General features: G+C 47.2%; 1 protein-coding gene across 4 annotated transcripts in view; it reads left to right on the forward strand.

Moving 5' to 3' along the window:
- Positions 1-2,509: 2,509 nt before the first annotated feature.
- Positions 2,510-22,588, forward strand: part of zgc:110222 (uncharacterized protein LOC550336 homolog) — a 47,433-nt gene continuing 27,354 nt past the window's right edge. For 2 of the 4 annotated variants that reach the window (XR_005457663.1, XR_005457664.1), the window contains exons 1-3: positions 2,516-2,830; positions 8,430-8,730; positions 12,954-13,245. Coding sequence is in view for 2 of the 4 variants with exons in the window: in XM_038774998.1 (XP_038630926.1) it covers positions 2,822-2,830; positions 8,430-8,730; positions 12,954-13,162 (519 nt within the window). In the remaining 2 variants the exon portion in view is untranslated. Of the gene's footprint in view, positions 2,831-3,559; positions 3,671-8,429; positions 8,731-12,953; positions 13,246-22,588 lie in introns of those variants that run through there. The other 2 variants (XM_038774999.1, XM_038774998.1) reach the window with 2 other exon arrangements.

Raw genomic sequence — 22,588 nt, forward strand, 5'->3', positions numbered from 1 at the left:
CTAATGAGGTCACTTTTTGGGGAAGTGTGGATGGGGGGGGGGGGAATCGGTGGGGAGTAGGGGCCCTTGGGCAGGGGCCACAATGCTAGTGGGCGGCCTAGTTAATGGAAGCGCAGTGGGGGGTTGGCAGGAGGTAGGCGCAGGAGAGGGGGGCGGGGTTGATGTTTTGATTAAGGGTGGGGGGGGAGGGGAAGGGGTGCTGACAAGGGCGTGGTTCATGTGGCGCAGTTGGAAAAGGATCGATGATGGATAGACATCCGAGGGTGGTCCTGGAGGGTCGTGAGACGCGGGCCGGGGTCTGGCCCAAAAAGGGATCTGGTTGAACGGCAGGGGAAGGGGGTTATGGAGCCCCGACCAGGCTGGTCACGTAGAACGTTCCGGGGTTGAATGAGCCGGTCAAACGGTCATGTGTGTTCGCGCATCTGAGGAGTCTGGAGACGGACCTGTCTTTTTTGCAGGCGACGCGCTGAAGGATAGGGGACCAGTCAAGGTTGGGGAAAGGATGGGTGGGGCAAGTGTTCCATTCGGGACTGGATATGAAGACGAGGGGGGTGGTGGTGCTGATGAACAAGTGGGGGCCGTTCATTGTGACAGATTTGGGGGGGGGGGGGGGTGAGGTTTGTGATGGTGAGTGGAAAGCTAGAGGGGATGCCGCTGGGTTTGGTAAACATTTATGCCCCAAATTGGGATGACGTAGACTTCGTGAGGCAGGGGCTGGGGAAGATTCCTGACCTGGACTCGCACCGGTTCTTCAAGAGGAGGGGGTTTAACACGATTATTAAGCCGAGTTTGGACCGGTCAAGCCCGAGGTCGGTGAAAATGTCGGCAGTGGCAAAGGAGCTCAAGAGGTTTATGGAGCACGTTAGGGAATGAACCCATGGAGATTTGGGAGGCCAAGGGCGAAGGAATTTTCATACTTCTCTACGTGCGCTGGGTGTACTCCCGGATTTTTTTTTTGTGCTGGATAAGGTTGGTGGGGATGGTGGACTCGGAGTATTCGGCGATTGTGGTCTCGGACCATGCGACACACTGGGTGGATTTGCGAGTGGACCCTGGGGAGAGGAGAGGGGAGGGGCAGTGCCCGCAGTGGAGGTTGGATGTGGGGCTGTTGGCAGATGAGCAGGTGTGGGAGCGGGTGAGGACCGCCATCCAGGGGTATGGGGAGCTAAATGATACGGGGGAGGTCACTGCCGCCAAGCTGTGGGAGGCACTCAAAGCAGTGGGCGGGGTGGGGGGAAATTTATCTCAATTTGGGCGCATTGGGAGCAGGCGAATGAGTGGAGATGGCAAGGCTGGTAGATGAGATTCTGAGTGTGGATAAAAAGTATTCGGAGGCCCCAGAGGCAGGGCTGTTGAAGTAGAAGGAGAGACTCCAGATGGAGGTTCCTGGACAGGTTGAATTTTCCCAAGGTGGCGGAAGAGTTGCTGCAGAGATTGGGGGCCCAAAGGAATTGGGCTGCGGAAGATAATGGAGAGTACGGGGGCGATGCAGGCAGGGAAGGCCCCGGGCTGGGTGGGTTCCAGGTGGAGTTTTATAAAAGGTTTGGGGGAGGACTGCTGGTGAGAGCATACAACGAGGCGAGGGAGAGGGGGAACTACCCCTACACTACCACAGGCTTCCACCTCCCTGAGTTTAACAATCCAGAGCAGTGCGGGTTATACCGCCTCATATCATTACTGAACGTAGATGCTAAGTTTTTGGCGAAGGTGCCGGCTTCGCGAATCGAGGACTGCGTCCTCGGGGATGATGGACGAGGACCGAACGGGTTTCGTGAAAGGGAGGCAGCTGTCGGCGAATGTGAGGAGGCAATCAATGTAATTACGATTCCTTTGGAGGAGAAGGAGGTAGAGGTGGCGGTAGCGATGGATGCGGAGAAGGTGTTTGACCCGGTAGAGTGGGAATATCTGTGGGAGGTGATGGAGCGGTTTGAGTGCGGGCGGGCCAATCGCAAGTGTGCAGATGAACGGGTGTGTTCAGGGTATTTTGTGCATGAGGAACCAAGGAGTCAAGCTGCAGGCTTAAAATGGTTAAGTGACAGTATTGTACAGTGTTCATAAACTGATTCCAGTTAGTATGTAAGGAAGATTGGTGGCAGTCAATCACTGGGTTTTTGACAGAAATGCTTTAAAATTGAAGCCACCATTGTGTTTGAATTTTACCAGTCTTTCTGATACACTCAGTTACTGGGCTGGCTGGAGCAGAATACAGTCCACAACAGTAAGCAGTTCAGATCATTGCAAGGTCAAAATATAAACTGAACACCACAATCTTCTCAAGGACAATTAGAGTCATGGACTGGGAATAAACGCTGACCTCGACAGTGACTCATATTCCAAGAAGAAATATATATATATATATATATATATTTTTTTAAAAATCGCTCAGCGTCCCCAGGGCATCACTCAGATATCGTTGTCTGTCTAAAGTTTTACAGACAGCCAAGATTAGCTTCTGCAGCGTTTTGCTCTTATTTAAACAGGTTGAGTTTGTGTGAAAGGAGAGAGCAAAGGGCTAAATGGCCTTTCGTCACTCCAAACCATCACCTATTTTTCACTGACAATTGCCTATGGGCATCTGTCGCTGATTGCTTAGGCCTGCCTATGTTAAATCGTTGATGTTAGCATAATGAATTGGTTTGGGCTGGCAGTTCCTGTTTAAGTTTGCAGGCTGCAGGCAGTAGAGAAGGCCGCCCGGTGTGTGTGAGAATAGATCCTCTATTCATTTTCACTGTAGGGTACAGTCAGACCGTAACCTGTGATTCTGGTTCGATTGGTCAATGTGGTCAGTACACAGAGGATCCCTCTGCAGCCCTGGTGTTCCATGAAAAAGGTCAGTCTAGAGTTCACAAAAGGTTTTTCTTTCTCGTTAAATGATGGTTGTAAATAATCCCATTGCATGTGGCCTCCCCGCAATATTGTGTATTGACCAGGAATTGGACCTAACACCCCGCTACCCCACCCCGGGGTGTCCGGGTAAGTTCTACTAATAATGGTTTAAACCCATCTTTAATATTTCATTGTCGGGGCAGCACAGTGGTTAGCCCTGCTGCCTCACGGCGCCGAGGTCCCAGGTTCGATTCCGGCTCTGGGTCACTGTCCGTGTGGAGTTTGTACATTCTCCCCGTGTTTGCGTGGGTTTTGCCCCCACAACACAAAGCTGTGCAGGGTAGTGGATTGGCCACGTTAAATTGCCCCTTAATCGGAAAAGGTGAATTGGGTACTTTAAAAAACAAAGCAATTCTGCTTATGCTGCAACTGTGTTTCACTTTATGGAACAAGATGTTTTTGTTACCTCGAGGCTCAGACCGTTCTGACGCAGTCCTTGCTGATCTATCCTTTGTAAATTTGGGCTTACCCAAAACACTGCTGTCCCTATCCTTACTCACACCAAGTCCCATTTACCAGTCAGCCTCTGCTCGCATGCTGGCCTACATCGGTTTGCAAGCTGGTAATGCTTTGATTTTTAAAAAATTCTCCAACTCGGATTGCCTCGCCCTCCCTGCCTCTGAAATGCCCCACGATCCTCCCAAGATCATTTGTTGCCATTATTCTTTCACAGGATGTGGGTGTTGCTGGCAGGGCCAGCTTTTGATGCCCATCCCTAATCACCCGTGTAATTCTGAGTCAACTGCATTAAGTGGGTCCGGAGTCACGTGTCCGGCCAGACCAGGTAACGACAGCAGATTTCCCTCCCCTAAAGGATGGTAGTGAGTCAGGTGGATTTTTACGACAATTGATGATGGTTGTAATTGTCACAATACCGAGACCAGCTTTTCGATTCCAGATTTATTAATTGAATAAAGATGTGCAAAGAGGCCCAAAGATGTGCAGGTTAGGTGGATAGGCCGGGTTAAATTGCCTCTTAGTCCAGCAATATGCGGGTTAAGTGAGGTTATGGGGCTGCAGGGATTGTGTGGGAGCCTGGTTGATGTGCACTTTCAGAGCGTCGGTGCAGACTCGATGGGCAGAATGGCCTCCTTCTGCACGGTAGGGATTCTGTGGAATTTAATTTCCACCAGCTGCCAAACTGGGATTCCAACCCACGTCCCTAGTTCCTTATTCTGGGCCTGTGGGTTACTGGTTAAATGACATCACCACGATGCCACCATCTCGCCCCTCCGCTTTTTTTGCCCTAGTTTAATGACTGCAGCATCGGTGGTCGTGCCTTCCCCCACCAGGATTCTAAGCTCTGGAATTGCCTCTCTCAACCCCTCCACCTCTCCCTCTCTTCTTTTGAGGCACTTCTTAAAATCTACCTCTGACCACCTGTTCTAATATTTTTCTATGTGGTTTTCCCGCTACATTATCTTGGCTGATGCTCTTTTAAAGTGCTGTGTTAAAGGTGCTCACGTCGGCTGTTGCTGGAATGCCGGCTTACGTGTCTGCGTGGGTTTCCGTGTCTGCGTGGGTTTCCTCCAGGTGCTCTGGTTTCCTCTCCCAGGTCCAGAAAGACGTGCTGTTACATGAATTGGACATTCTGATTTCTCCCTCCGTGTACCCGAATAGGCGCCAGAATGTGGCGACTCGGGGATTATCACAGTAACTTCATTGCAGTGTTCATTTAAGCCTACTTGTGACAATAATGAAAATTATTATTATTGAGACATATCGGATTCTCAGTGAGCTTGTCTGGGGAGATGCTGAGAGGAGGTTTCCTCTTGTGGGAGAGTCTAGGACCAGAGAAAGAGGTCGCTCATTTAAGACAGAGATGAGGAGGAATTTCTTCCAGAGGGTAGTGAATCTGTGGAATTCTTTACCGCAGAGAAATGTCGAGGCTGGGCTGTTGGGTATGTTCAGGGCTGATATAGACATTTTTAATCAAGGGTTATGAGGATAAGGCGGGAAATTGGAGTTGAGGATGATCATATCACATCAATCATGATCTCATTGGATGGCGGAGAAGACTCGATGGGCCGAATGGCCCACTTCTGCTCCTACATCTTCCCCAATTTGGAACAGCCCTTTCTATATCCCTCATCCCTTTAAATCTACCTCGCAGTGGCAGTTTTCTCCTTCCAGAATCGCCCCAGATCATGGTGCGAAATGATTTGGACGTGGCCAGCAAGGGAATAATTCCTTAATTTGCTAACTGTAGGACATCACAGGAGTGGGGTGGGAGAAGGGTTTTAGCTTTGCTAAATTGAGAGGCTGAACGTGTGAGCGACTGCAGGAGGATATCGGCACAATAGAAGAATCAGCAGATCGGTGATAAATCGATCACGATGAGTACGTTCCGATGGGAAGCAAAAGACACGGAACATAAATAGACGTTTAACAGCTAAATAGCCAAACAATTTGAGGAACCAGCCAAAAGATCTTTAACAGAAAGATTGCGAGTGGAAAAATGCTTTAGCCTAAAACAAGTCAAACCACACCCTGGGGTTTATACACAAGAAGTGAGTGGGTGGTGAATCTGTACGAGACGCGTTTGGAAAAGATATTGTGGGCAATTTTAAGCATGTTATTATAGAACAGAAATTAGATCCATGGAAATAGTGCAGTGTAGATTTACTCTGCTAATACAACTGGGATTTGATTATGAGATTGGAAAAGGTTATGGGAAATCAAGCTAATAGATGCTTTGATAATTCCCAAAAGGTTTGGAAGGATAAATAGTAAAAGAGGGTTTTGATTGGCCGGTGAGCTGGTAACAAGGCAGCATCAATTTGGGATTAGTGCTGGAATTACGACGTTTTATTTTGCTACAAAACGATTATTGGAAGATGGAATGTGAATTATCCAAGAGGAAATTGGAGAAACATTTTTTTTTAAACAATAACCTTTAAGGGGTATGAGGAAAGAGCCGGGAAAAGGGATTAGATCATTCCAGAGTGGGGATGTACCAGCATAGATGAACAGGAACAATTCTCGGAATCATCCTATTGAATTTCAACAGCATAGGCGATGGACATTTGGCCCATCGAGTTTGTGCCAGCTCTTTCAAAGAGGTGGTTCCATTCCCCTGTTCTTTTCCAAGATCCCTGCAATCCTTTTCTTCTTCAATATTCATCCAATTGCCTTTGAGAGTTACTTTTGGATCTGTATTTTTTTTAATTTTTTTAAAATTTAGATTACCCAATTTATTTTTTCCATTTAAAGGGCAATTTAGCCTGTTCAATCCACCTACCCTGCACATCTTTGGGTTGTGGGGGCGAAACCCACGCAAACACAGGGAGAATGTGCAAACCCCACACGGACAGTGACCCAGAGCCGGGATCGAACCTGGGACCTCAGCGCCGTGAGGCAGCAGGGCTAACCCACTGAGCCACCGTGCTGCCCCTTTTGGATCTGTATTGACCACCCTAACAAGCAGTGCATTCGGAAGCCTGACTACCTGTTTGTATTAAAATAAAATGCCCTCATGTTACGGGCAGTACGGTGGTGCAGTGGTTAACACCGCTGCCTCATGGTGCTGAGGAACCGGGTTTGATCCTGGCCCCGGGTCACTGTGGAGTTTGCACATATTCCCCCTGTCTGTGTGGGTCTCAGTCCCACAACCCACAAAGGTTCTGCACTGTGAATTCTATGATTCTATGCCGTCTCTGGTTCTTTAGCCAATTACCTCGACTCTGCGTCCTCTTGGTATCAACCCTTCAGCCATTGGAAATAGTTCCTCTTCATACACTCTAAACCCTTCGTGATTTTAAATACCTGTATCAATCTCCTCTTAGCCTTGTGTGATCTTGAAGGAATACCCCATTCTTTTTTTCCCCTTTTTTAAAGCAAATTTAGTGTATCCAATTCCTTTTGTTTTTCCAATTAAGGGGCAATTTAGCGTGATCAACCCACCTAGACTCACATCTTTGGGTTGTGGGGATGAAACCCACTCAAACACGAGGAGAATGTGTAAACTCCACACGGACAGCGACCCAGAGCCGGGGATCGAACTTGGGACCTCGGCGCTGTGAGGCAGCAGGGCTAACCCACTGCGCCACCGTTCTCCATTCTAACCACTCAATTGTAATCTCTCATTCCCGGAATTATTCTTTATTAACTGTTTTGTTAACCTGCCCGAGGATCATGAGAACATTAGAAATAGAAGCAGGAGTAGGCCATTCAGCCCATCGTGCCCCACTCTGTCATTCGATAAGATCATGGCCGATCTGATAATGGCCTAAACGCCACTTTCCAGTCTGTCCCCCATAAACATCGACTCCCTTATCAGTCCAAAATCTGTCTAGCTCAGCAACATATTCAATGATCCGGCCTGCTCTGCTCTCAGGGGAAGAGAATTCCACAGACTAATGACCCTCTTGAGAAAAACGTTCCTCCCCATATCCACCATAAATGGGAGACGCTTTATTTTGAAATTGTGCCCCCTAGTTCTAGATTCCCCCGGGGGGAAACACTCTCGCAGCATCTACCCCCTCAGAATCTTACATGTTTCAATAAGATGACCTCTCATTCCTCTAAACTCCCAACGCGTATAGGCCCAACTTGCTCAACATTTCCTCATAAGACAAACCCCTTCGTTCCTGTCCTACCACCTTCAAGGGTTTACACACAAACACCCCAAGCCCCTTAGGTTTGTGAACCCCCTTTTTAATATTGCACTGATTCTATTTAGCATTGATTGTCTCTCATTCCTTCACTAACTTTGGAATATTCCGGGTGAATAACTTTCGAAAGGCTGAGCAAAATGCAGTTTATGGACAGCAATGAATCTCATTGGAGACAGAGTCTAGCGAACAAACTATTGGTTTTCAAAAATTTGGGGACTGGGGAGTTCGTCATTGTACAACCGGGTATGTTATTAAAAAAAATAATAATGATCTTTATTGTCACATGTTGGCTTACATTAACACTGCAATGACGTTACTGTGAAAATCCCCGAGTCGCCACATTCCGGAACCTGTTCGGGTACACAGAGGGAGAATTCAGAATGTCGAATTAACCTAACAGTCTTTCCGGACTTGTGGGAGGAAACCGGAGCACCCGGAGGAAACCCACGCAGACACGGGGAGAAGGTGCAGACTCCGCACAGACAGTGACCCAAGCCGGGAATCGAACCTGCGACCCTGGTGCTGTGAAGCAACAGTGCTAACCACTGTGCTACCGCGCCGCCCTCGAAAGCTGCAAAACAATCCATACTCTGTCTTGAGTTTGTTTCGTCTGTCGCTGATCAATCAGACCGTTACCCAGCCAATGACTGTTTATTTTATTGACTTGTAGGGGTAGGGAATGCACCAGAAGGGGTATGCAGAAACTGGAACACAGAGCTGATCTCTGCTTATAATTGGAAGTGAAATACAAATTAGGCCTTAAACCTAGACTCTAGCAACTTGCTATTTAGAGTCCAAAATAAATTGATCTCGTCAATTTATATCTCAACCGAAAAAATAACAAAACACTGTTTTCTTTTCAATTAAAAACTTTGGGTCAACAGCATTCGTGGACGAGACTGATGCTTGTGTATCTTTTTCCTGCAGATTCGGATCGGAAACAGGTCTGCTGTAGTTGTCCCTTTATTGTCCCAAATGAAAGTTGGCTGCCTCTCATTCCGCCAGCCATACGCAGGCCTGATCATGAACAGTGTGAAGACAGTGGAAACCCGCTGGCGGCCTCTGCTGGCTGACTTGCAGGGTTGCACCCTGGCCATTCACGTCGCGCACAAGGATTGGGAGGACCTGGGATGGAGGGACATCCTCACTCAAACATTGGGAATGAGCCACTCCCACATACAGAGCCTACTGGACGAAGGGGAGAAGTTTGGCAGAGGAGTGATTGTAGGTAAGATGAGGGATTCCACAATTCTGCTCCATCTTAAGATTTGGATTAGTTGTGTAAATGGGAGTCTGGCACAGGCTCCAAACTCTTACACCCACTTTCTCACCTAGCACACCCACTTTCTCACCTAGCACACCCACTTTCTCACCTAGCACACCCACTTTCTCACCTAGCACACCCACTTTCTCACCTAGCACACCCACTTTCTCACCCAGCACACCCACTTTCTCACCTAGCACACCCACTTTCTCACCTAGCACACCCACTTTCTCACCTAGCACACCCACTTTCTCACCTAGCACACCCACTTTCTCACCTAGCACACCCACTTTCTCACCTAGCACACCCACTTTCTCACCCAGCACACCCACTTTCTCACCTAGCACACCCACTTTCTCACCTAGCACACCCACTTTCTCACCCAGCACACCCACTTTCTCACCGAGCACACCCACTTTCTCACCGAGCACACCCACTTTCTCACCCAGCACACCCACTTTCTCACCTAGCACACCCACTTTCTCACCCAGCACACCCACTTTCTCACCGAGCACACCCACTTTCTCACCGAGCACACCCACTTTCTCACCGAGCACACCCACTTTCTCACCCAGCACACCCACTTTCTCACCTAGCACACCCACTTTCTCACCTAGCACACCCACTTTCTCACCTAGCACACCCGTCCTCTCACAGTCACCGCTGAGGCGGGAGACGGAGATGAGGAAATATTATTCTCACACACAGCAAGTACACCACTCGAAGTCAGATATTACACTCACATTTTGTTCCACTTAAATCTAGAAATGCGAATTTTGAGTTGTCCTAAACTAAATAACATTAGTGCTTCAAAGTTTTTTTAACTTGTTCACTGTCATTTCTTCCTGTGCTAACTATAAAGATCCAGAAGGCCCAAGAAGATAAGTTAACTTGAGTCTATTTAAGGTCAAAGGAACACCCACTATGGAGGTCCCAGGCCAAGCCAGTTTTAGAACATACAAAGAACATACAGTGCAGAAGGAGGCCGTTCGGCCCATCGAGTCTGCACCGACTCACCTTAAGCCCACAATTCCACCCTATCCCCGTAACCCAATAACCACTCCTAACCTTTTTGGACACTAAGGGCAATTTAGCATGGCCAATCCACCTAACCTGCATATCTTTGGACTGGGAGGAAACCGGAGCACCCGGAGGAAACCCACGCAGACATGGGGAGAACCGTGCAGGCTCCGCACAGACATTGACCCAGCAGGGAATCGAACCTGGGACCCTCCCGCTGTGAAGCCACAGTGCTAACTATTGTGCTACCGTGCTCGGGGCAAAGCTGGAATTCTACCAGTCCCACGAGCCCATTAAGGGTTATTACACTAACTATCATCTATCTATTTGTCAACAGCTATTGCCGATCACAAACATACCTTTTCACAATTGGACATGTACGGGTTTGACACTAGGCTAAGAGGAAAAGAGATAACTCAGATAACCAACCAAGAAAGTACTTTTGAAATGCTGTAACGTGAGGAACACAGCTACTAATTTGCGCACAGCAAAATGATAAAGATAAAGTGGTATTTTGTTAGTAAGAAGAAAGTTTCCCACGGATGGATGGGGGGTCAATTGCTGTTATTTTCTCCACGTTCTGATTTCTGAAAGGCAGGTGTTATGCTGCAGCTCTTTTCTGCATTTACCAGCATCCGGCAGTTGCCTAGCAATTCCTCCAGTCTCTAGGATGCTGAGGCCACCCCTTTCCTATCGTGCCTGAGGTCCACAAGTGTTCCAGGGATTGAATATTTGACTTTATCCACGCATGTGTCATCTCCTCACTGGCATCCTATCTTGGAGGGCCGAAGGGCCTGTTCCTGTGCTGTGTTGTTCTACCCTCCAGTCTTTGTAAACTTCAGCTTGTTTCCAAATGCTCTGCCCACTGTAACATAACTCCATGTCCAAATCCCACCCATATCCATTGTTCTTAGTGTACTATGTAGGCTTCAGTCCCCTAAGCCTACAGTTGAAAATTCCCATCCTCACGTTTCAGTCCGTTCATTGTTTTGCCTCTCCCTGCCTCTGTAACAACCTTCAATCCTCTCCGGACTAATCATACTTCTGACTCTGACTTTTCACTTTGCCCTGATCTGGCAGCAGGTCTTGTAACAGTAAATACAGCAGACAAATCCACTTGATTACTTCTTTTACAACAATCATCAATTTAAACAGCTTAATAATTTGTACCATTAAGTCAATTTACAATTACGCTAAACACTGTTCAAGTAAACCAGAGTAATGGCACTAAGTTATATGACCCCAGTAATTCTCAACCACTCATAATTATACAGAGCCTCTCGTGCAGAAAAATTTCCCAAGGCTCTTCGCAGGAGTGTAATCAGATAGAAATCAGCAGAGAGGCAAAGGGGAAGATAATAGCAGCAATAATCCAGCAGCAATAACCCAAACCTCTGGAAATGGACAGGCAGAGAAGGCGAGACAATCCCAGAGCTTGGATCCTAGATGACTGAAGTGCTGGCAGCTAATGATGAGGCTCTGTATAACTGTGAGTCGTTGAGAGTTTCCTGGACCACGTGACTTAGCGCCATTACTCTGGTTTACTTTAACAATATTAGGGCATGGGGAAGCATGGTGGTGCAGTGGTTAGCACTGCTGCCTCACGGGTCACTGTCCATGTGGAGTTTGCACATTCTCCCCGTGTTTGCGTGGGTTTTGCCCCCACAACCCAAAGATGTGCAGGGTAGGTGGATTGGCCATGCTAAAACGCCCTTAATTGGAAAAAATGAATTGGGTACTCTAAATTTATATTAAAAAAAACAATATTACGGTGGCACAGTGGCTAGCACTGCTGCCTCACAGCAGCAGGGACACGGGTTCAATTTCGACCTTGGGTCACTGTCTGCGTGGAGTTTGCACGTTCTCCCCGTGTCTGTGTGGATTTCCGCCGAATGTTCCGGCTTCCTCCCACAGTACAAAGATGTGCAGGTTAGGTGGATTGGCCATGCGAAATGGCCCCTTAGTGTCCAAAAGGTTAGGTGGGGTTACTGGGTTAAGGTGATAGGGCAGGTGAGTGGGCCTAGGTTGGGTGCTCTTTCAGAGTAACGGTGCAAACTCGATGGGCCGAATGGCTTCCTTCTGCACTGTCGGGTTTGCCGTAATTGTAAATTGGCTCAATAGTACAAATCAGATTGCTTAAACTGATGATTGTTGTAAGATAATAATCAAGTGGATTTGTCTGCTGGATTGACTGCTACAAAACCTGGTGCCAGGTCAGCAGCCTTGCTGTGATGTACAGTAGACAGTGTTCACTCTGTCACCCAACACGGCCACTGTATCGCAACGGAACTCAAGGGGGCTTCCCTGGACTGTGAATTGCCAGGTGTTGCTGAGTCACCAGTAACGTTATCAACAGTGTGGGGAAGGGAAGCAGGGAGGTATAAGGGAGGAGAGCATAACCATACCCTGTGGCTCTGAGGTGGGGTAATCCATCTATTCTTCTCTGCTGGAGGCACAGTTGGAGCTTGTGGTAGTCGGTATTGGGTATTGCGGTACTTAGGTTGAGGCTGTAAGATCATTGGTGTGGGAGATACCTCAGACAGGAAGATCATTGGTGAAGCCTGCATGCTGGTTCCGCCCAGTAAGGCGGAGTATAAGAATCTGTGTCCCCCCAGCTGCTGCATTCTGTACCTGCTCTGCTGGGGAAAACATCTAGTCCAATAAAGCCTTCAATTGTCGTCCAATCTCGCTTCTGGAGTCATTGATCGAGCATCAGAGGTGAATAGGGAAAGCATAGTCAGGGTGGGGGGAGGGAGAAGGACTTTGAAACTAAATCAGATGTCGGGGCATCTTTCATTTTATAATTCATTTTTTATGGGATGTAGGCGTCACTGACGAAGCCGGCATTTGTTGCCCACCCCTAATTGCCCTCGATATGTTGGTCAGCTGCCTTCTTGAACCGCCGCAGTCCTTGTGGTGAAGGTGGACCCACGGTGTTGTTTTCATTGAGAATATCTAAGTTTCTGTGTGAGGATTGCATCATTTGAACCCTTGGCTTTTATTGCTGATATAAAGATTGGGACAGCTTAGAAAAATGGATCCTTCTTGTTTAAGAATTCCCCCTCCCCAGCAGACCCTCATCTTTAATGGTCAGGTTCAGTTTGACGATGAACACATCTAACCGTCGATGTTGTCCAAACTAAAACCTCTCCCCATGTGCACTGTAGGCTTGGTCGATGTTGGAGACACTTGGCTCTGTCTGGGTGACTCGGGTTTGGAGGAAATGAGGAAGTTGGAGAAACGTGCTGTCCTACAAGGGCTGGAGCACAAATATCTCACCACTTTATCCAATCCCCGATGGCTGCTCGAGCCAATCCCAGCGCGAGGGCGTAAGGATGTCTGGATGGTAGATATTCCTGATGAACTGATTCCTTGATGGCCACCGTCGGATAGATGGGAAGAGACTGCAGAACCATTGTGATATGGGAAAATGGAAAAAGTATCTGCTCGCTGACTGAGGTACCTGGAAAATATTACTTTTAATTCCCTAGTCTTTATTGTAATGTTGCTTTTTTGGGTATTGTCACTTTTAGATATGTGGAAAAATAAATTGTGGAACAGAAAATCAATCCCCCCCCCCCAAATAAATCACTTTTCTTGTATTTGTTGCAATTTTATATATCATGTGTTGTAGCATCATAAAATCATAGAATTTACAGTGCAGAAGGAGGCCCATCGAGTCTGCACCGGCTCTTGGAAAGAGCACCCCACCTAAGCCTACACTTCCACCCCATCCACAAGTAACCCCACCCAGCCTTTTTGGACAATAGGGGCAATTTAGCATGGCCAATCCACCTAACCTGCACATCTTTGGACTGTGGGAGGAAACTGGAGCACCCGGAGGGAACCCACGCAGACACTGGGAGAACGTGCAGACTCTGCACAGACAGTGACCCAAGCGGGAATCGGACCTGGGACCCTGGAGCAACTATGCTAACCACTGTGCTACCGTGCCGCCCATGTGTATTTTATATACAGTTTTTTTTTACAACAGTTGCTTGTGTACGATGTCTTGATCAATGTCTGAGAGTTGGGAGATATATTTTATTGTGGCTGGTGTCAATCACACTGAAGACAATTTCACAGGGGTATAAACCACAGGTGGCCTCTAGGTAAACAGTCAAAAATAACTTGATGGGGCCGTCTCTATGTAGAGCGTCATGTGGGATTACAGATTGAGTTAAGTCCTGCCCCCCCACTCCCTTTCTTCAAAGAAAGGCACAAGAGGAAGGACTGACTATCACCAATTCCTATGAAAGATAGCCCCAGTTAACTAAACGATGAGTTTAGGGTATTAGATGGTACTGGATAATCGTATTAAAAAAAAAAAGTCGGTGAGCTGATGGATTCTTCCTGTTGATGTTCAAGCCTTATCCAAACATTAACTACAATTTGAAACAAACAGTTGGATAATACTGGAATCCTTTTGTGGTAATCTGTTGGGAATATGGAGTTAAGCAAAACTCACATCCCTCAAAGGGCAGGGAACATTAAAAAGAAAGCGACAGTCCATCAAATATTGTTCCTTTCCAAAAATTACAAACAGTGAAATTAAGAGGTTTCTTGTGGGATCCACTCGTGACAGAATTCATCCTCGTAAAGAGTGCCCAGTGTTTCTTCCACTGAGCACTGATCTTTGTCCTCCTATTAATTCTGTTACCTTACCGCTGGCCACTATAAGCACTCATCAGTTCTTAACGGCACCATTAACAACCCCCTTTGTCTTATGTCCATTGCACCTTTGTCAATCTCTCCTTTGCTCTGATTGATCCCTCCTGTCCTTCTGTTCTGCCCCACATCCTCCACACACACACACATACACCCCTTTTCCAGCTGTATCATTCTGAACATTTCCACTCATCAGTTCATGGTGGAGGCCGCTCGCGGACCTGGCCCGCAAAATAGTGTCCCCCTCCTTTGGCCGGCTCGCGAGCCCCGGGCCACGCCCCACTGTCCCTCCCCCCCTGCCCACGGATCGGCCCTACCCCTTCTGTGGCGTGGCTGGACTGAGTCTGCAGCTCCATGCGGAGTTCCAGACGGATGGGAACACACCCGACCGTCGCCGTCGGGAACTCGGTCGGTCGGGGGGGGCGGAGCGTCGGGAAGGTGGGCCTCAGGCAATATCCTGAGGCCGTCGATTCGTGGCGCGGTGTACTCCAAGTACGCCACTTTGGAGGGGCGGAGATTCGTAAAAGTGCCACCCCCCCTCCCGATTTGGTCGGGAACTGTGATTCTCCGGCCGATTGGCAAATGCGATTTTGGTGTCGCCGACCAGGGAATCCAACCCCTGGTGATTGAAGGGGCTCCTATTTAATGTAGTTTGAAATTAAAGGCACACATTTGAATTCGATAAATCTGGAATTATGGTCGTGGGATTGGGGACAATTCAAGCAGAGGGTTATATCAGGGGCTGGGTTATCCGGACCCCCAGCCGTGTGTTTCTCAGCAGCGTGCCGCTCGCTGGTGGCGGGATTCTCCCACCGCTTGTCAATGGGAGTTCCCATTGAAGCCACCCCCCCCCCGCCACCAGGAAACCCACAGGCGGGAATGTGCTGCCAGCGGAAAAAGAGAATCCCAATGGCTGGAGAATTCCGGCCGAGGTGCTACAGTCTGAGGCTGTCACAGATTAGAAGTGAACATTGATCGAACTCCCATCAATGTGAAGTAATTTGCACAAAGTTAAATCAAGTTTATCACTCGCCAGGAAGGTGGGATTTCAAATCAGAACATGTACTGCCATTGTACAGATCCATTTCAAATTCTAGGCTACCGCGTTCAGCTTTGGCCAGCCTACCTGGAAAAGGATTCTCGATGCACTGGAAAGGGTTGAGAGAGGAGTGAACTGAAGATCCAGGCTTGCGGTCTCTGAACCATGAGAGAGGCTCACACAATCCAACTCACTGTCATTGGAAAATAAGACAAAGGGAATACACAATAAATATCTTTTTAAACAATGGAAGCCTTGGACAAGGTTGCCGATTACAGAATATTTAGAATATAATCCAAAGAAGAAGAGCATTAACTTTTGCCAATCATGATGCAGCACAGAGAGAGGCCATTCAGTCCTTTGTGTGTCTGTGCTGTCTCTTTGAAAGAGCTATCCGATTGGACAGCTGGCATTCCGGCTGTGCCCCGACCTGGCTGGCCATGCCAGAGGGAGAGCCAGGGTGCCACCCTGCCCTGCGTCCAACCACCCAGGGGTCTCCAATAGCCTGCGAGACCCCCCCCAGATGCTGTTACATTTGTGTGGACCAGTACTAAATGGCGCCCAGTCAAGGGCTCGCTGGAGAGGCTGTTAGTTTCAGGGTGTCAGGAGAATCTGGCGAGTGCATATTTAAATGAGCCCAGTGAGAGCGAGGTCCAGATCGTGATGTCCCGCAAGGCGCGAAGCTCGTGGGAGACCTCTCGTGGGATTTAACGGCCTTGTCGCGACACTAAATCGGGCGCCCATGGTGTAAAAAACTTTTTCCTCTCATCCCTCCAGTTCTTTTGCCAATTATCTTAAATCTGTATCATCTGGTTAACCACCTTTCTGTCACTGAAAACCGCTCCCCCTTATTTACTCAAAGTCTCTCCATGATTTTGAAATCCTCTGTCAGATTATACTTTCACCTCTCTCTCTTCCATGGAGAACTGCCCCAGCTTCTCCAGTTACTGCATGACTGAACTCCTGTATCCCTCATGCCATTCTATACAATCTGCTCTGTGTCCTGTTTTAAGGCCTTGACACGAAACTCAAGCTGGCGTTTACCCCGTGTTTCATGAAGGTTTAACACAATTTCCGAGCTTTTTTTACTCTCCGCTTTTATTTATGCAGGCAGTCCTCGCAATATCGACACAATTGGTTCCTGGAAACCTCACCGTAAGTCGAAACCTCATAAATCGGAACCAATTTCCCAATAGGAGCAATGTTAAAAATGGAGTATTAGCTCCCATAAGCTGGGAAAGGCAGCATTGTTTACCCCGGTTCGTTGAGGTCAGTGACCCAATACCGTACTACTAGATGTTGCATTATTTGATTCTGTTTCTCCAGCCCTGCCCGAGGCATGTTGAATAGAAACTGTTTAATCTGTTGATAAATCCCCAGGATCCTTTCTGCCAAAACATGACTGTGTGGCAAAATGTGGCTCCAACTCTATCTATAAGTTTGTTGACGACATGACCGTAGTGGGTCAAATCTCGAACAACGATGAGTCAGAGTACAGGAGGGAGATAGAGAAACTAGTGGTGCAATGACATAATCTCTCCCTCAACGTTCTTCACACCATGTCTTATGTCTATGTATTTACATCTTGTATATCGTCTGTCTTTTTATTTAATGAATGGAACGATCTGATATTTATTGTCGCATGTACCGAAGTACAGTGAAAGTTTCTGCAGCCAAGGGAACGTGCACAGTACGCACATAGTAGACAAAAGAATAATCAACAGAGAACATTGACAAATGGTACATCGTCAAACAGTGATTGGTTACAGTGCGGAACAAGGCCAAACAAGAGCAGCATAGGGCGTCATGAATAGTGTTCTTACAGGGAACAGATCAGTCCAAGAGAGAGTCATTGAGGACTCTTGTAGCTGTGGTGAAGAAGCTGTTCCTATGTCTGGATGTGCAGGTCTTCAGACTTCTGTACCTTCTGTTTGATGGAAGGGTCTGGAAGAGGGCAAAGCTGGGTGGGAGGGGTCTCTGACAATGCTGTCTGCCTTCCTGAGGCAGCGGGAGGATGACAAGCTTATGTAATGCGTTGGGGCTGAGTTCACCACACTCTGCAGTTTCTTGCGATGTTGGGCTGAGCAGTTGCCATACCAAGCTGTAACGCAGCCGGATAGGATGCTCTCTATCACACATCTGTAGAAGTATGTGAGAGTCGATGCAGCCATGTTGAATTTCTTTAGCTTCCATCGGAAGTAGAGACATTGTTGGGCTTTCTTGACTGTTCCATCAATGTGATGGACTGTTGGTCATGGTGGCCCCCAGGAACTTAAAGCTATCAACCACTTTTCACTGTACCTCGGTACACGTGACAATAAATCTAAATCTAAAGTTATAGCCAACTCCTGTAGAAATGCTACCCTGTGATATCTGAGGAAAGCAATGCTCTAAGCATTTGGAATAGTAAAACATATCAAATTTTTAACTGGTGTCAAAATCGGACAATTAAACTTGGCCAACACTCACATTCCACTGTGCTGGCGTGAAGTTGTAAAGTCGGGATCGATGCTGTAAATTCAAAACAGTGTGTTAATTTATAAGCGTCATAACTCAAACGTCATAAAGTCGAGGACTGCCTGCAAAGCTAAGGATTTTGTGTTATTGTTCGCCAGCCATTCCAACTTGTCCTGCCATCTTCAATGATTTGTTTATAACCACCTCCAGGTCTCTCTGTTCCTTACCACCACCAATCCCATTTGCCCAGTTTTGAATTGTGTCACGCTGCTGCTTCGCTTCATTGTTCTGACCAAAACGAATCACTTGACACTTCAAATTTCATTTGACCTCTACCCACCCATTTCACCAGTCTGACTACGTTTTCCTGACGTCAGTACAGTTTACTCGGATGATCCCAGGTATAGAAGACTGCCATATGAGGAAAGGTTAAACAGGTTGGGTCTGCACTCCTTAAAGTTCAGAAGAATGAGAGGTGATACGGTTGAAACGTGTAAGATTCTTCGGGGTTTAAACAGGGTAAATATTGGGAGGGTATTTCCACTCATGGAACAGTGTTAACACTAGAGGGCATGGTTACAGAATAACAGGGTGCTCATTTAAGATTGATTTGAAGAAGTATTTCTTCCCTCATAGAATGGTGTATCTCTGGGATGCTTTACCCCAGGAAGCTGTGGAGGCAGGCTCCTTGAACACTTTCATGGCCGAGATCGATCGGTTTTTCCATCAGGAAGGGTTATGGAGCGAAGGCAGAAAAGTGTTAGATCAGCCATGATCATACTGAATGACCGACCGGGCTCGAAGGGCTGAATGGTCTATTCCTGGTCCTATTTCTTATAGTCTTGTGGTTATTGCCTCGATATCTACTACGTTTCCCAGCTTTGTCATCCATAAACTTTTAAATTATGGCCCATTTAGCCAAGTCCATGCCATGATTATACAGTATATCAAGGAGCAGTGAGTGGACTCCTGGGCAACATTGCTGCATGAAATTATTTCTCTCAAAAGGGTCGTGAATCTGTGGAATTCACAACCTCGAGTGCAACAGATGCCAAGATATTGAGCAAATTTAAGGAGGAGCTAGACAGAGTTTTAATTGGTAAAGGATTGAAGGGTTACGGAGAACGGGAAATAAAATTGAGTTGAGGCTTAGAGGAGATCAGCCATGATCATACTGAATGTTGGAGCAGGCTTGAGGGACTGAATGCCGACTCCTGCTTGTTCTTATGTTTCCCTCCACTGAAAGTTTTTTAAAAAGTTACCAGGTGACAGGGCATTTGCAACCATAGACGTCCATTGGAGTGGCCCATGATTACACTCAGCGAAGTTCGCCATAGCCTTCTGTAGTATGGCTGACCAGGAAACCCACCTCCCGCTCTTAGGAGAAGGATTTGCAGGCTGATAATCAGCCTGTTTGGCCACATTGTAAATGTACCTCCCGTGGTCACCAAGCCTTGAAGCTGGACATGAATCCAGAACTTCTGGCCCAGAGCCACAAGAGCTCCTAAATTTTCCATGACTATCTGCTTTCTGTCTGCTAGTCAATGATATATCCACTCAGCTACTGCCCCTTTAAACATGTGGACTTTAATAATGCCAATAAGTCTGTTATGTGGCATTTAACCAAACTTCTAAACACCCTTTTACACATCATAGAAGAGGACTGGATTTATGATCTATTGGTCAGGGCCATTGAAGACCATGGAGAATTTGGTACCACAGCTTAATTTTTTTATAGGGGATGTAGGGAAAGAGGTTTGATGGAAAGAGGGGCAGCACGGTAGCATTGTGGATAGCACAATTGCTTCACAGCTCCAGGGTCCCAGGTTCGATTCCGGCTTGGGTCACTGTCTGTGCGGAGTCCGCACATCCTTCCCGTGTCTGAGTGGGTTTCCTCCCGGGTGCTCCGGTTTCCTCCCACAGTCCAAAGATGTGCAGGTTAGGTGGATTGGCCATGATAAATTGCCCTTAGTGTCCAAAATTGCCCTTAGTGTTGGGTGGGGTTACTGGGTTATGGGGATAGGGTGAAGGTGTTGACCTTGGATTGGGTGCTCTTTCGAAGAGCCGGTGCAGACTCGATGGGCCGAATGGCCTCCTTCTGCACTGTAAATTCTATGATGATGCACCTAAACCTATTAGAACAACGGATAATGTATTTTGGGGGGGGGATGGGGAAGTAACTCTTGTGGTAGAACATGGTCTGGCTGGAGCAGATTTTCAATGGACTGAATGGCCCTTGCCCACTCTGATGTCAATTTGTGGCTGAGAAACACAACAGCATTAAATAAAATTGCACATTTCAATAGCCATTAACACAAGTCAGTTCCTTTCTCTGCCCAATAGGAAAAGAAAGACTTGTATTTATGTAACACCTTTCGTGGCCACCAGACATCCCAAAGCTGTTTTACAGCAAATAAACAGCAGCATGGTAGCATAGTGGTTAGCACAGTTGCTTCATAGCACCAGGGATGCAGGTTCGATTCCCGGCTTGGGTCACTGTCTGTGCGAAGTCTGTACAGATATATAGGTTCTCGATTAATAAGGGGATCAGGTGTTATGGGGAGAAGGCAGGAGAATGGGGTTGAGAAAAATATCAGCCATGATTGAATGGCGGAGCAGACTCGATGGGCCAAGTGGCCTAATTCTGCTCCTATGTCTTATGGTCTTATGCATGTTCTCGCCGTCTCTGCGTGGGTTTCCTCCCAAAGTCCAAATATGTGCAGGTTAGGTGGATTGGCCATGCTAAATTGCCCTTAGTGTCCAAAAAGGTTGGGTGGGGTTACTGGGTTACGGGGATAGGATGAAGATGTGGGCTTGGGTAGGGTGCTCTTTCTAAGAGCTGATGCAGACTCGATGGGCCGAATGGCCTCCGTCTGCACTGTAAATTCTATGAAACTACTTTTGCAGTGTAGTCATTGTTGTAAGGGACTGCGATTTTTGAGTTGTTGAGGGTGACCGCCCCATCTCAAACAAAATTGAAACATTCGAAGCGTAGACATTTTTCAAAACCTCTCGGTATCCGTTTCCAATGATTAAGCTGAATCATATGACAAGCAATTACTGATCCCATTATAAGTCACTTTGATGAGGGAGGGGCAGAAAAGCAAGTGGCCCAAATCAATAAATGAGTGTCTGTTGAAATAAATGTACCAACTGGAGGGTATTTACATCAATCATTGATTGAAGAGCAAATGATTTGCTTCTAAATTAGATCTGTGCCTAATCAAAAGAGATGAATAACCCTCAGATGAGACACCATTTAGACAGGAACCCGTGATAGAAGGAATCCATGAATAATTGGGACAGTTCGACAGCAGCACAGTAAAAAAGAAGCAAGGGATGTAAAATTAAACGAGGAGAATATGAGGAGATGTTTCGAATTAAATGAAGGTGCATAAGCGGGGCGGGGGGTGGTGGCACAGTGGTTAGCACTGCTGCCTCACAGCAGCAGGAACTCGGGTTCAATTCCAGCCTCGGGTGACTGTGTGGAGTTTCCACATTCTTCCCCATGTCGGCGTGGGTTTCCTCTGGGTGCTCTGGTTTCCGCCCACAATCTAAAGATTGCAGGTTAGGTGGATTGGCCATGATAAAATTGCCCCTTAGTGTCCAGGTGGAGTTACAAGGATAGGGTAGGGGAGGGTAGCGTGCTCTTTCAGTGAATTGGTGCAGACTCGATGGGTTGAATAGCCTCCTTCTGCACCGTAGGGATTCTATGGTTTTAAAGTGGAATAATCAACACAAGACACTAAAAAGGGTGATGGGAGCCACGATTAACATGGTTTTTAGTCGTGAAGGTGAGATATATGAAGCACACTTATGATATTTAAATGTTTGTGGTATAAGCTGAGGAAATGGAACAATAAAAGGAATGAACTGGGAGAATAAAATTGGAAATAGATCCGGGGACAGAATGTTATACACCTTTGCATAAAACACAAATGAGATTCATAGTATTAAAAAAAAATTAGGAATATAGAGGATCATTAAATACTGTTATAATCCATTACCCAGTGACCAGGAAATAACACATTCCTGATAACACTCGTACACCTCAATCAATGATTTCTACAGGTACTTGCCTGATTTTCTTGAATTATTTTTTTCATTCATTTTAACGGGATGTGGGTGTCGCTAGTTAGGCCAGCATTTTGTTGCCCATCCCTAATAAGATGGTGGTTGTGAGATGCCTTCTTGAACCGCAGCAGTCCATGTGGTGTAGGTACACCCACTGTGCTGTCAGGGAGGGAGTTGCAGGATTTTGACCCAGCGACCGTGAAGGAATGGCGAGTTATTTCCAAGTCAGGATAGTGATTGACTTGAAGGGGAGCCTCCAAGTGGTGATGTTCCCATGTATCTGCTACCCTTGTCCTTCTAGGTGACGGTGGTTGTGGGTTTGGAAGGTGCTGCCTAAGGGATCTTGGTGAGTTCCTGCAGTGCATCTTGTAGATGGTACACACGGCTGCTACTGTGCATCAGTGGTGGAGGGAGTGAATGTTTGTGGAAGGGGTGCCAATCAAGCTGGCTGCTTTGTCCCAGATGGTGTTGAGCTTCTTGAGTGTTGTTGGAGCTGCACTTATGCAGGCAAGTGGAGAGTATGCAATCACACTCTTGACTTGTGCCTTGTAGATGATGGACAGG

The sequence above is a fragment of the Scyliorhinus canicula genome, chromosome 17 (assembly GCF_902713615.1).
Source record: "Scyliorhinus canicula chromosome 17, sScyCan1.1, whole genome shotgun sequence".
NCBI lineage: Eukaryota > Metazoa > Chordata > Chondrichthyes > Carcharhiniformes > Scyliorhinidae > Scyliorhinus > Scyliorhinus canicula.